The 12,112-nt window shown below is 35.5% G+C and overlaps 1 protein-coding gene across 3 annotated transcripts; it reads right to left on the reverse strand.

Annotated features, from left to right (window-relative positions):
- Nucleotides 1-122: 122 nt before the first annotated feature.
- LOC139691254 (RNA exonuclease 4) lies at nt 123-7,633 on the reverse strand. 3 transcript variants are annotated; one of them, XM_071589007.1, is made up of 6 exons: nt 7,441-7,633; nt 7,217-7,350; nt 6,943-7,133; nt 3,895-4,030; nt 549-651; nt 123-471 (listed from the first exon to the last, which is right to left on the reverse strand). In XM_071589007.1, the coding sequence occupies exons 1-6, from the start codon at nt 7,474-7,476 to the stop codon at nt 400-402; spliced, it is 672 nt and encodes a 223-aa protein (XP_071445108.1). In that variant the 5' UTR covers nt 7,477-7,633; the 3' UTR covers nt 123-399. The 3 variants fall into 3 exon arrangements, with proteins under 3 accessions (XP_071445108.1, XP_071445106.1, XP_071445107.1); XM_071589005.1 differs by having other exon boundaries at nt 7,217-7,364; XM_071589006.1 differs by having other exon boundaries at nt 7,420-7,633.
- Between the last annotated feature and the right edge of the window lie 4,479 nt (nt 7,634-12,112).

A 12,112-nucleotide genomic window follows, 5' to 3' on the forward strand; every position in this document is an offset into this window, starting at 1 on the left:
CTATTGTGCATCTTAGGGCTGAGTGATGAAAGCTGATGCAAGTTTTATTGCATGCATGAGTTGAGTAGGTTGATTACATCACAAATTATTGGAAGAATTAATGATTTATTTCAGATGGTTGATCAATTTATCAGATTTATTTCTCATGGTGTGTACTAAACCAAATACCACACCATTATTACATAGTATTTGAATACAAATTCAAAGTCTTTACAATTCACAGCACATTAACAACAAAGTGTCCATCCAGCAACTTGCAAGAACATATTTTAAATCATTTCTGTAGTCTTTTCATGACTTCATAGCCACCATAAATGAATATTTTAAAGCATGTTCCATTGTTAACAGCGTAAGTGCCAAGGACCATTGTGAACCATTTTTGATTCAAAGTTTATGGTTTCAAGCTAGACTACTTTCCCATTCTTTTTTATACATGTTATATAAATGCATTGTAGCTCTAGCATCTTCAACCTGAAAGTTCAATTAAATTATATAACAGTTTATGTAAGGAGATATGCCTTTGCTTCAATGTTAACTCAGATACATACCGAGGAATGTTCACCTTGTTGGACCTGGGCACCCAATATTTCACTTGCCAACTTCTTTAAACTAGGTCTTCTACTATGAACCATCTCCTGAAAAGGGCCATACCTGAAATTATACAAGAAATTTTTTTTCCACCTTTTACAATCACTTTAGTCAATGATTGGAGGTGAGCATCTCTGACCTTGGTAAATTGTGAGAAAAGTGCAGCAGGCTAATATATTGGCTCAAACCCAAGCTAATGAATTACAATTATTTTGTAAGGTGAGGTAAAATTCATTAAAAAATATTACCTAATTCAGTTAATATACAATAAAAAAAACTGCAAATGCATTTTTTTTAAATTACTTCAAAATATTTTTTCCTTCAGATGATAAGTTGGATTAAATTACCCTCCGTACTTTTCGCTAGTACTGCTGGCAGGACACAGCACTATGAGGGTTTAAAAAAATGCATCACCAAAAAATTATTCATCAGGGTACCCTTTAAAGTAGTCTCTTCCCCAAAGTATACATTTATCCCAACAATGTTTCCACTTTCTGAAACAGTTCTGGAATGCTTCTTCCGAAAGTTCCTCAGTTCTGGAAAGCTCCTCCATTGAATTTTTTCTATATCTCTAGAATGATGGCAAATCTTTTTCCTTTGAGGGGGATATTTAGTTAAGTGAACATGAAAAAGTCACATGGGGCCAGGCCTGGTGAGTAGGGTGTGTGGGGAAGTATAGTGATCTTGTTTTGGCTAAAAGCCCACGAGTTCTGAGGGACACATGAGTCAGCACTTGACCAAGGTGGAAAAACCACTCACCACCCAGTGGGCTTCTAAGGCCTGATTCCCTCTCGTAGGTATTTCATAACCCCCAGTTAGTACTCAGTGTTGACTGTCTGGTCTTTAGGTAGGTATTTGTGATGCACAATCCCCATTACATCTACCTTTGCATTTAACGGAACTTGTCGAGCTCTTTTGTGAATTCCCGTCTTGAAATTATTTAGATTTGTTTTCTTAAAATAAGTATGGGAGGTTCCAGATCATCCATTCCCAACATCATTCCATTGCTAAGTAGTCTGATTGTAAAAATAAATGCTATGATGCAACAACAATAAAACTCAACGTACACATACAGTGTCTTAATATGTTAACTTTAAGAGTAGATTCAAACATGCAGAAAACTCATGTTTTATGCAGTCATGGCCCTGAGCAATTCAGAATAAAGGTTTTCTCTTTTCCTTCCTATAATCACTATGGAAAGCTAAACAGAATAATATACTTTGAGAATCATTCAAAAGAGGATCCCAGTAGGGATATTTTTTAAGCTCAAAGAAATGGGTGGTTTAACAGTACTGTTTCCCATGAGTTCATGCAAAATTGTTCTTTCTCCAAATAAAATATCCCAGGAAACCCTGAGGACGAATTATAGTGTTACCTAAAAGAGTCTTTATTGCCTATTGAGGATGATCCTCTTTATATATTGTAAAAATTGCATTCCTTTCAGGAGCAAAGTGTCAACTAGGTGCACTGACAGGGTCTGTTGCAACAGAAAGATTCTTTAGCTAGAAACATCTAGTTTCTTGAAAGACAAAAGAGCACTGAATCCTCATTAAGCTAAACATATTGTTGTCTTATCCGATAACTTTCATTCACATAGAAAGTTTTTCAAGATATTGATGACCCACACCCTAATTATATTTTGATTTGTTAAATAAATGTTAAAACGTGGACCTGGATTGATTTTTTTCATTCTTTACCATGACCTTGCTCAAAACCTTTCAGCTTTCATTTGTCAAGAATTTTACAATGTTCTAAAGCTATTACCAGTGTTCTCTGGTGGAATATCAATGCTTTTTGAAAATTCTACACCATCCATGTCGGCATATCAGATTATTGAATAAAACATCAGGCATTGGTAATCAGAAAAAATATTATTATTGGCTCACACCTAATAATCACTAAAGGGCTACAATTATAATGAATGAATTACCAGATTCAAAACAAAATTAGAGAGCAGTAAAGGAGAAATATTAATATAAACTATAAATTGTTCATTCACAGTGACAATGTTTCATATTTAATTTCTCAGGTCACATTTATTACTTTCAAAGTATATTTTTGGCAATATTGTGCTACATACATCCGTAAAAAATAAACATGATAGGGAACTTTCTCATTTCAATCATCCAATTTTGAAAAATAATGTAATATGTCCTTGCCTTACACTTGCTTGATTTACAGTATGACGAATTTACCACATAATGTACTATGTGAAGAAGCCAATGATTCACTCAATTACTGAAAATTTGAATTATGATTACACCCATAATTTCAAAGTCATATCCTTATGGGATTCAATGTACTTAGATTATACATATTTCATTCCACTACGACACTCAATAAAAAATACTTTGACTTAATGTTACGTTCTGGTCTACCATAGTTGGTCACTGAACACCAAATGGTACATGTTGTATTAATTCATATCCCATGCACACCTGCATACAATATTTTTAGGCTGAAATTGCAGAGAACCAAAAATTGCTCACAAAGTTACTTAAACAAGTTCTGCCAAACTACCCACTTATTGTTGAAAGAAACTTCACCATTGTTTAAATGCTGTCAAATGTGCATATATGTAAAAACACTTAAGTGGAAAAAAATAATAACAAAATAAAAAAACACTAATGCAATATTTCAGTGCTCCCAGGCACCTTCATCAGAGCATGAGTAGTATCTAATGGGAAGATTAGGAGAAGATGGGATATTGAGGGATTGATAATGGTATTGAGGGATGTGCATTATGAATGGCTGGTTGTCGAGGGAACAAGAGAGGAAGGAGTTAGCTAATGGGAAAAGTTTAATATGGGAGGCTGGATTTCAACAGCTATAAGCCAGCTAATTCCAGGCTCCTTAATTGGATTGGTGTGGTTGTTTTGGAGTAAATGAAAGACACATTGTGACAGTAATCAAAACTTTAGCCATAGGTGCCTGCATGTCACAGACCTGGGAGGGAGGCTGATGGGGAAGATGGGTTACAAGATGCTCTGTGTTCATTCTAATATGGAGGTTCATGGTGCATTGGAAAATATAAAAATTTGGGCAAAGTCTGCATTGTAGGAGATAAATGAATTTTTTTGAAATGCAGGAAGAAGTCAAGAAGGGACGGGAGAAGTTTAAAGTACTGTTGCAGAAGGGAATTTGTAAAAGATTCAAGTGCAGCGACATACCAAGAAATTTGGGAAGTTAGACTTCCCAAATTTCATGGTCCAACATATTAAATAAAATTTATGAACTCCATGCCTAGTGAACACCTGAACAATGTTATTAATGGTTAAGATATTTTTGACAGAAATGAATTATTACCTTGATGTGTCACGTGTATTCCTTCGAGGATGACTCAAAAAAAGGACTCCTAAATCATTCCTGAGTGCGTGGCCAACAAGAATCCTCCCTTTTAGAATGGTAGCCACTGTCTTCTGAGCAATATGGAACTCAACTCCTGCAAAAGTTTGGAAATTTGAGAATTAATAAGTATTAATAAATGCACCAAAAAAGTTACTAGAGATATGATGAATGGCTTGAAATTATTTAAGGAGACAGTAAATAACAAAGAGTTTTAATCACCAATGGGAAATAACAACTTATTTTTTACACACTACACGTAATGGCATAAGGCCACGAAAACGATGATAGATTCTGGGAAAGCTGAAAACAAGTCTCTCTGCATCAACCAAATAATTACACATATTCTACTTCAGTAACAGTACACAAGCAACAATCAAATTTCAGAGAAATTGATGGCAAAAGCAAACCTTTTCCTATTCTACGAGTACCTTCCCTTTGATTTTGTAAGAAGTTATTGAATGACTTGCATATAAATCGATAGATACTTGCTGTAAAATAATGGAGCATAGTATTATTTTGAGTGACCTAATTCATGACTTAAATATTTACAGTGAATTAAAACTGTGGTATGAGTGATTCCTTATTTCTAAACTACAAGAATTAAAGGAAGGAGTTTGAAGTACTTCTGATGAAATAATTTTTTATCTTGAAGTTAGGTTTTCTTCCCATTGCACCCCGTAATTATCATTGATGTTTTATCAGCAAAGGTTATGCAGTAGCATTCAAATATTGTGCAACGATCAATTTGAATTTCGAAATTAAACTAAAAATATCTATTTCCTACTATTGAAAATCACTATGTGGAAACATTCCTACCCATGGTAATTTTTCAAACATCTAGCTCCCTAGTAGTGCAAATGCCCTCGCAGACTGTCACAGTAACATTCTGAATCAATGTACTTTCCATAACATCAATAAAATATTAAATATATATACTCTTTCATACCCAGAGAACCATCAGCACAATATGGAACTAAAAACTGCAAATGAGTGACAAGGTAAGAACAAAAACTTTTGTTGGCCCACGAAACATGTCCACAAAAATTTCTATTGCTAAGTTTTATCAGCACAGTAAATGCTGTTCCTGCATTTCCCATTCTACTCAACCTTTACTTCCATAGCATGTTGCCAATTTAACTATCATTTCAAAATGCTCAGGCTCTGATCTTCTATTGTTTATGGTGCATATCATTGCCTATTAATTAATGAGGCCTCATAATATCAGAAATATTTTATTATTCTTATTTTATGAAGGGTCTTGAGAATCAAAATTTATAAACAAATGACTATCTAGTAAACATCAGCTGAGCTGCAATGCTTTCACTTTGGCAATGAATGTCAACCATTGGTCTACTGTGTTCAATTGCCGCATTTTCCCATCGATAATTCGCACCCAGACCTTTGTAGTTCTCATGAACCCATAGATAACACGCAGCCAGGGCTTCATAGTTATCTTGAACGTGTATAGAAGCCACGCATCTGCATAATAATACTTTATTCATTTTGAAAAATGATACAACCATATTAAATGTTGTCAATATAAATATTACATAATATATAAGTTCTTAATGCGATGAAGATTGTCACAAAAGAATTCATCCAATGAGTAAAGTGGGTGAGCAAGTAACCAGGTATATACCCTATTCTTGAAACTCTGGATACCATCTTATTTCAACAAGGCAGATAGTTATACAGTCGTATGTTCATATAATGAAATGTGTTGTAAGTTGATGACAATCTACAATAAGTGGTATTTAAATTTGGTTCACCTCTTGTGGAGTAGTTATGGATGTTAGATCTTCATTGGTAAATTTCTCAATTAACTTTCACATGAATCAGAGCCTTAAAGATAAATAAACTAAATACAGTCATGATTTCATACCTAATAAAAAAGGGTTTACAGGAACCATGTGGTGGTATATTAGCAAGAGAGCCAATAGTTTTCTTTTGTAGTAGCAAAATTTGTTTAACATGTGGGGAATGACCCCATAACTCAACACATATGCACGTAAAAATTATACATAGTGTGCGTAATTATAGGTCTGTTTGGATTTTTTTAAATTTTCATTACATAACGCCCATCGTCATTTTTTTTCGATCATCTTAACATTTTTGTATAGATAACGCACGCGTTATCGATGGGAAAATATGGTATACACATCTACATCCCGGCTGCCTAAAACATGCAATGGTTACCTCAAGAATTTAAGTATTAAATAAACATAAGATCTATACTACAGAACAAAACCATAACCAAATTTCAATATACTCATACCTGTCAATTGTTACAAAATATTTGATTTTTTTGAGCTTAACAAAAAATATTTCATGCAATGGTACCTCGTCAAATTGTCTATATTATGTGGCCACACTATTCCACAGTACTGCATATGCTACTGCAACAGACTAAATAATAGGACACATAACAACATAAAAGGCAGAGTAGTTTATTCCACTGATAAGCCTTCAGACAGTATTCCTTGTGCAAATGAGTCCTTACGAGGATGCCTATGTCAAAATCTCATTAAGTGTTATGGAGGAAGATAGTGGCTTCCTCCTTAGCTTTCAGACGTTACTAGAAGTTGGTATACAGTTCCACAATTACCAAAATTAAAATATATCTTCAGAACAATTTTAAAACCACTGGAATTTGCTTCTATAGATGCCAAAAAATAAAAGGTCAAGGATCAAAATTAGAACAAAGGACTGGAAATAGGATTTGCTCAAATTCACTCCCAATCCATCCCAACACATCCATTGCTTTTACTGCGCTCAAACACATATGACTGGGGTAGCAATGCTCGAACATGTTGTCAAGAAAGTGCGGAAAATACGAAAGTTGTATAATACAATAAACATAGCTAAGGGCCCTTTTCACTACAAAAAAGGATTATATTCTAGTGATTCCTCTTGAAATAAAATACTATATTTTTATAAAATGCCATACACACAACACAGGTAATCACCACACACATAATACAGTAAATTTTACCAGAAAAGTCATACCCTTATCCAGATCCTGGGATCGGACACCACTCACTGCCGTACGATAATCGACAACAGGTTCGGTAGGCTTAACGAATGTGTCGTACACCGTTTGCCCATGGCTATTTACAATAGAAACACGAGCTAACATATTCTCCTTTCCATCGTGAATGCCGACCATTTCGCAGTCTAGGGCTACAGCCTGGGTTAACCTGTAATATAATGACAACAGTAAAAAAAATACTGAACATTTTTCTTCATAATTATGGTTTCCATAGACTGAATAAAATTTCACCTAGATAGTTGTTGATCGTCTTTTCGGCTCTTGATCACATTTTGCTTCAGCAAACTTTTCGGACTTTTTTTCTTCCGTTGAACACGTAAACCGATTTTCCCCGTATCAGCAGATTCCGTGCTGCCTTTCCCCACCTGTCGAAAGTCCACTTTAAACAGTGAATACAGTAAATACGCAACTAGAACCGATAAGACAATGTTTACCGTCGTTGTCCCTCCATTCACCTCTAAAAACTTCTTCCAGTTCGAAGAGGCTGCCATGTTGATTAACACGCATTTAACAATAAATAATTATAAAATAACTTTTATAAGTTGGGATTAATATCAATTTTCAACAAATGCATCGCTCTCTTCCCATGGTCAACCGTGGTACTCAACGAAAATGTGGTTCACGCATTACGTCCATGATACATGAATCGCCCACTCCCATGTGCGCACTGCGTGGTAGGTAGGCTTTGCACATTTACTTTTTTTCTTTATGACCACCGCTCGAAGAGGGAGTTGTTTGACAATGAAACTACGACGTAGTGATATTCTTGGTTGATAGATGGCACTGGCATCACATTACTGCGTCGTCCCTCAATTTTTAAATTTTCTTTGTATTTCACATATCGTCTTCCACGTAAATACATTTTTTCAATTATTTATCAAGTTTTCATACCAAAACGAAGCCCTGACACCAGGAAATGACTTAGGTGATGTTCGCAGAAAAGAAGAACATCTGCATTGGTCATTATGTATTTATTGAATGAAGAAGCTCATAAAAGTTCAATCCAAAAACTACAATTTAGGAATTTAAAAATGGACCTCTCATATAAATGCCTATATAAATAACAAATCTTTGCAAAAGAAATGAGTTTTTGATAGGCAGCACTAAAATCATCCAATGATGCTTCATTATTTTCTTGTGCCTGGCTCTGCAGTTAAGAAAAAGAATCATAACAGAATAGTGACATTTTGCATGGAATTGTTCACTTATGAGGAATGTAGATTAAATCAATGAAAGTAATTTAAGATGATGGCATCTCAAAAAAGTTGTAAAAACATATTATGGCTGAATATTCCACTATCAGCCAAGAGGTTATCAGCTGGGTATAATTCCTATTATTTCATAGGAAAAACCCATGAGGAAAGACAAAATCCCCGGTAGGTATATACAAACCCATCAAGTAGTGCCTGTACATTTTACACGGCCTGAATAAAATGAAAGACAATAAATAAAAATAGATTTCAACTGCAACACATATAGGCCAATCCGGTCAAACATACAGGCATACACATCCGGTCTTTAGAATATGTGAAAATAGGTACCTGAATACACTTTGAAGAATTTGAAACAAATAGCGAATTATTTTCCAGGGTTATTGAAGACAGGCAATGTAAAATTATTAATTAGTTCATTTCATTCATCTCAATACAAAACTGCTTAATGGATACTTGAATGATAACCGAAAGGAATATATTCTTTAAGTCAGGACTAAAGAGATTGACACCTGAAAAATTGAAAATCTACTGCCTCAGACAGTAGTGGGGTTAAATTAGACAAAATTATCCTGTGTCCTAATTGTGTTCATTAATGCCTAACTGAAGTGATGCCTTGGTCAATAGAAGAAAAAACTCTTCAGAGGGACGGATTGTGTTTTGTTGATCATCACCTCAAAGAAAATATAAAAAGGTATTCTTAAATAAATTAGGTTCTGTTGTAAGGGTTGCTCTACATTGGTTACAAGGATGAACCTTAAGAATTATCAGCACCACGTGAACACCCAAGTATACAACTGAACCTATTTTTTTGGTTACTTAACATCAACTCTTTTCCCTGGTCATCAATTGGCTCTCTTGTAATGAATTGAATATGTTCATGAAATAGAAAGGATAAGTCAGTCGAAAGATCACTGCCATAATCCATGGTATTTCCATGGGTCTGGTTGGGAAGCAAACAGTTCATTAATGCATTTTTCAATGCTATCAGGAACTGGTTGGTTGGGGTAGTGATTATCCTCATTTTTACCCAATAATATTGACAAAAATTCCTATTGGATCTTGATTATTTTCTTTTGAGGAATCAGAACTGCTTACTTTTAAGTTCAGTCCACTGTAACATTAACGCCTTATTCACCCATCCTGCTAAGGAGGGTGGACTTTCACCTTTTTCTTTCCCAAGAACACCCATGACCTGACTTTTGCAAGGGCTGATTGCCAGTAATCCATGAGGCCTCACATTCCTAAGGGCCAAGTCAAGGGTTTTTGTATTGGTTATCCATTGCCCCATTGAGGTTGTCTTGAGTACAATCCACTTCCATGGTGAATTGTGCTGTAACAAGCTGATCCATGCCCAAAACACCTACAAGAACATAAGAAAGTTATGCATGAGGTTAAATAAAAATACACTGCATTATGAAAAGGAAAATAATTCTCATATCTCACTGCTCCCAACTAATGCATGTACTCCTGTGGCAACTAATAAAGCAACGCAATAATAAAGGACATTATTGTGCTCATTGCGGAACCATTAGCAATGTTAGTCAATTTATGTTTTGAGACAGGAGATTTTCCAACAGCTCTAAAATATTCCAAAACAGTACCTGTCTATAAGAAAGGTGATAAAGATGATTTAGCTAACTACCGCCCCATTACCATAGTCCCGTTTTTGGTAAAATTTTTGAAGCTACTACCTTGATCAAAAAGTTCCCGGAATAACCACCGTGTGGCGCTCCCATCGTTCCGATTTGAGTTCTGTTTTTTTTTGTTAAATTGGTACATCTGTTGTTGATATTCCCTTTAAATCTTAGTGTCATAACTTGACATTTGCAAAAGTTACGTAGCCAAGAGTACATCTATCTCTGTGTGTGTTGGCGATTTTTTACAATTTCAGAAATGGATTTAAATTTGCAACAACGAACTTGTATTAAATTTTGCGTAAAAAACGGATTTAGTGGCGCACGGACGTTGGAAATCTTGGAAAAGTGTTTCGGCAACGATTCTCTAAAAAAAACGGTCGTTTACCAGTGGCACGAGCGGTTCAGAAGTGGTCGTGAGTCAATCGAAGATGATGAACGCAGTGGCAGACCATCGACATCGAAAGTCGGTGAAAAAATTGATAAAGTAAAAGAAATGTTGGTCAATAACCGCAAATTAACCATCAGAGAAATAGCGGAGGACTTGAACATTGCCTATGGATCCGCCCAAGACATTGTGGTTAATGATTTGGGTTTCCGTCGTGTAGCAGCAAAGTTGGTGCCAAAAGACCTCAATTTCATGCAAAAAAGAGACCGTGTTGACGTCGCAAAAGACATGATTTGCGAGGCTGAATCCGATCCCACATTCATCAAAAGGATCATTACTGGAGACGAGACGTGGGTTTATGAGTACGACACGCAATCCAGACATCAGGCAAGTGAATGGCGTTCACCAAATGAGCCGAGACCAAAAAAACCACGTCGTTTTCAGTCAAAAAAGAAGGCAATGCTGACGGTTTTCATGGATTACAACGGTGTAGTGCATCATGAATTTTTGCCAGAAGGCCAGACAGTAAACAAAGAGTATTATTTGGGCGTTATGAGACGTTTGCGTGAAGCAATTCGCCGAAAGAGACCAGAAATGTGGGCAGAAAACTCGTGGATTGATAACGCACCGTCGCACAGTGCTATCATTATTCGTAATTTTTTGACGAAAAATGCAACAAATACCATCCAACAGCCACCGAATTCACCTGATTTGGCTCCCTGTGACTTCTTTCTGTTCAATCGAGTTAAAAAACCATTACGGGGAACGCGTTTTAGCAGCCGAGAGGAAGTAATGGAAAAATCGCAGGAAGCACTGATGGACATACCGAAAACCGAATATAAAAAATGTTTCGAGGATTGGATCAAGCGCTGGCATAAGTGTGTTGCAGTCGATGGGGATTACTTTGAAGGGGACAATATAGATTTAGATGAATAAACTTGTATTTTTAATTTTCTGAATAAATTCCGGGAAATTTTTGATCAAGGTAGTATTATGAAAGATCAAATATGTAATTTTTTTGAGTTAAATAATCTCTTTTCCAAATCCCAGTACGGCTTTCGATCTGGGAAATCTACAATTTTGGCAGTAGAGTCCATAGTTAATTATGTCATTAATGCATTTGAAGAAAAGGAATCAGTCTCAGTGACACTATGTGATCTTAGTAAGGCCTTCGACTGTGTTAATCATTCAATATTACTAACAAAGCTAGAATATTATGGTATTAAGGGAGTTGCACTGAAACTAATGAAGTCATATTTGGATGATCGCCACCAATTGGTTGAACTTGATGGCTATCGGTCTGCAGCTCTTAAAGTAAAATGTGGTGTACCACAAGGCTCTGTGCTTGGCCCAGTACTTTTCATTATCATGATTAATGATTTGCCCTGTAATATGAAACCTAGATCTGTTTTATATGCTGATGACACTACTTTTGTGCAAAAGTGTCAACATCCAGAAGATGCAAAGTTACGATCTAGCGCTACCCAAAAACAGGCTAAGGAATGGTTTGATGTTAATCATTTACAATTAAATACTAACAAAACTCAGCATATTGTGTGCAGTCTTAAATCAAAAATAACTGATATTGAAACTGCTAACATACTAGGAATTTATATTGATACAAAACTTAATTGGGAGACTCACATCAGTCAGACCTGTAATAAACTTAGTAAAGCTGTTTATATGTTAAGAAAGCTCAACTTTATCATTTCAAATGAGTATCGTTTAACACTTTACCATGCCTTCTTTCAATGTCATTTGAATTATGGTGTTGAGTTATGGGGTCATTCCCCTCATGTTAAACAAATTTTGCTACTGCAAAAGAGAGCTATTCGCTCTCTTGCTAATATACCACCACGTGATTCCTGCAAACCTTTTTTTATTAGGTATA

This window comes from Hetaerina americana, unplaced genomic scaffold, assembly GCF_022747635.1.
Source record: "Hetaerina americana unplaced genomic scaffold, ioHetAmer1.1.p SCAF_31, whole genome shotgun sequence".
Lineage (NCBI taxonomy): Eukaryota > Metazoa > Arthropoda > Insecta > Odonata > Calopterygidae > Hetaerina > Hetaerina americana.

Coding starts and splice junctions, on each gene's coding strand:
- LOC139691254 (XM_071589005.1), bottom strand. CDS start 7,492: ATGCGTGTTAATCAACATGGCAGCCTCTTCGAACTGGAAGAAGTTTTT. Junction 4,031..6,942: donor ATCCCAGGATCTGGATAAGG/GTATGACTTTTC, acceptor AAACTTTTGCAG/GAGTTGAGTTCCATATTGCT. Junction 472..548: donor AACAAGGTGAACATTCCTCG/GTATGTATCTGA, acceptor TTGAACTTTCAG/GTTGAAGATGCTAGAGCTAC.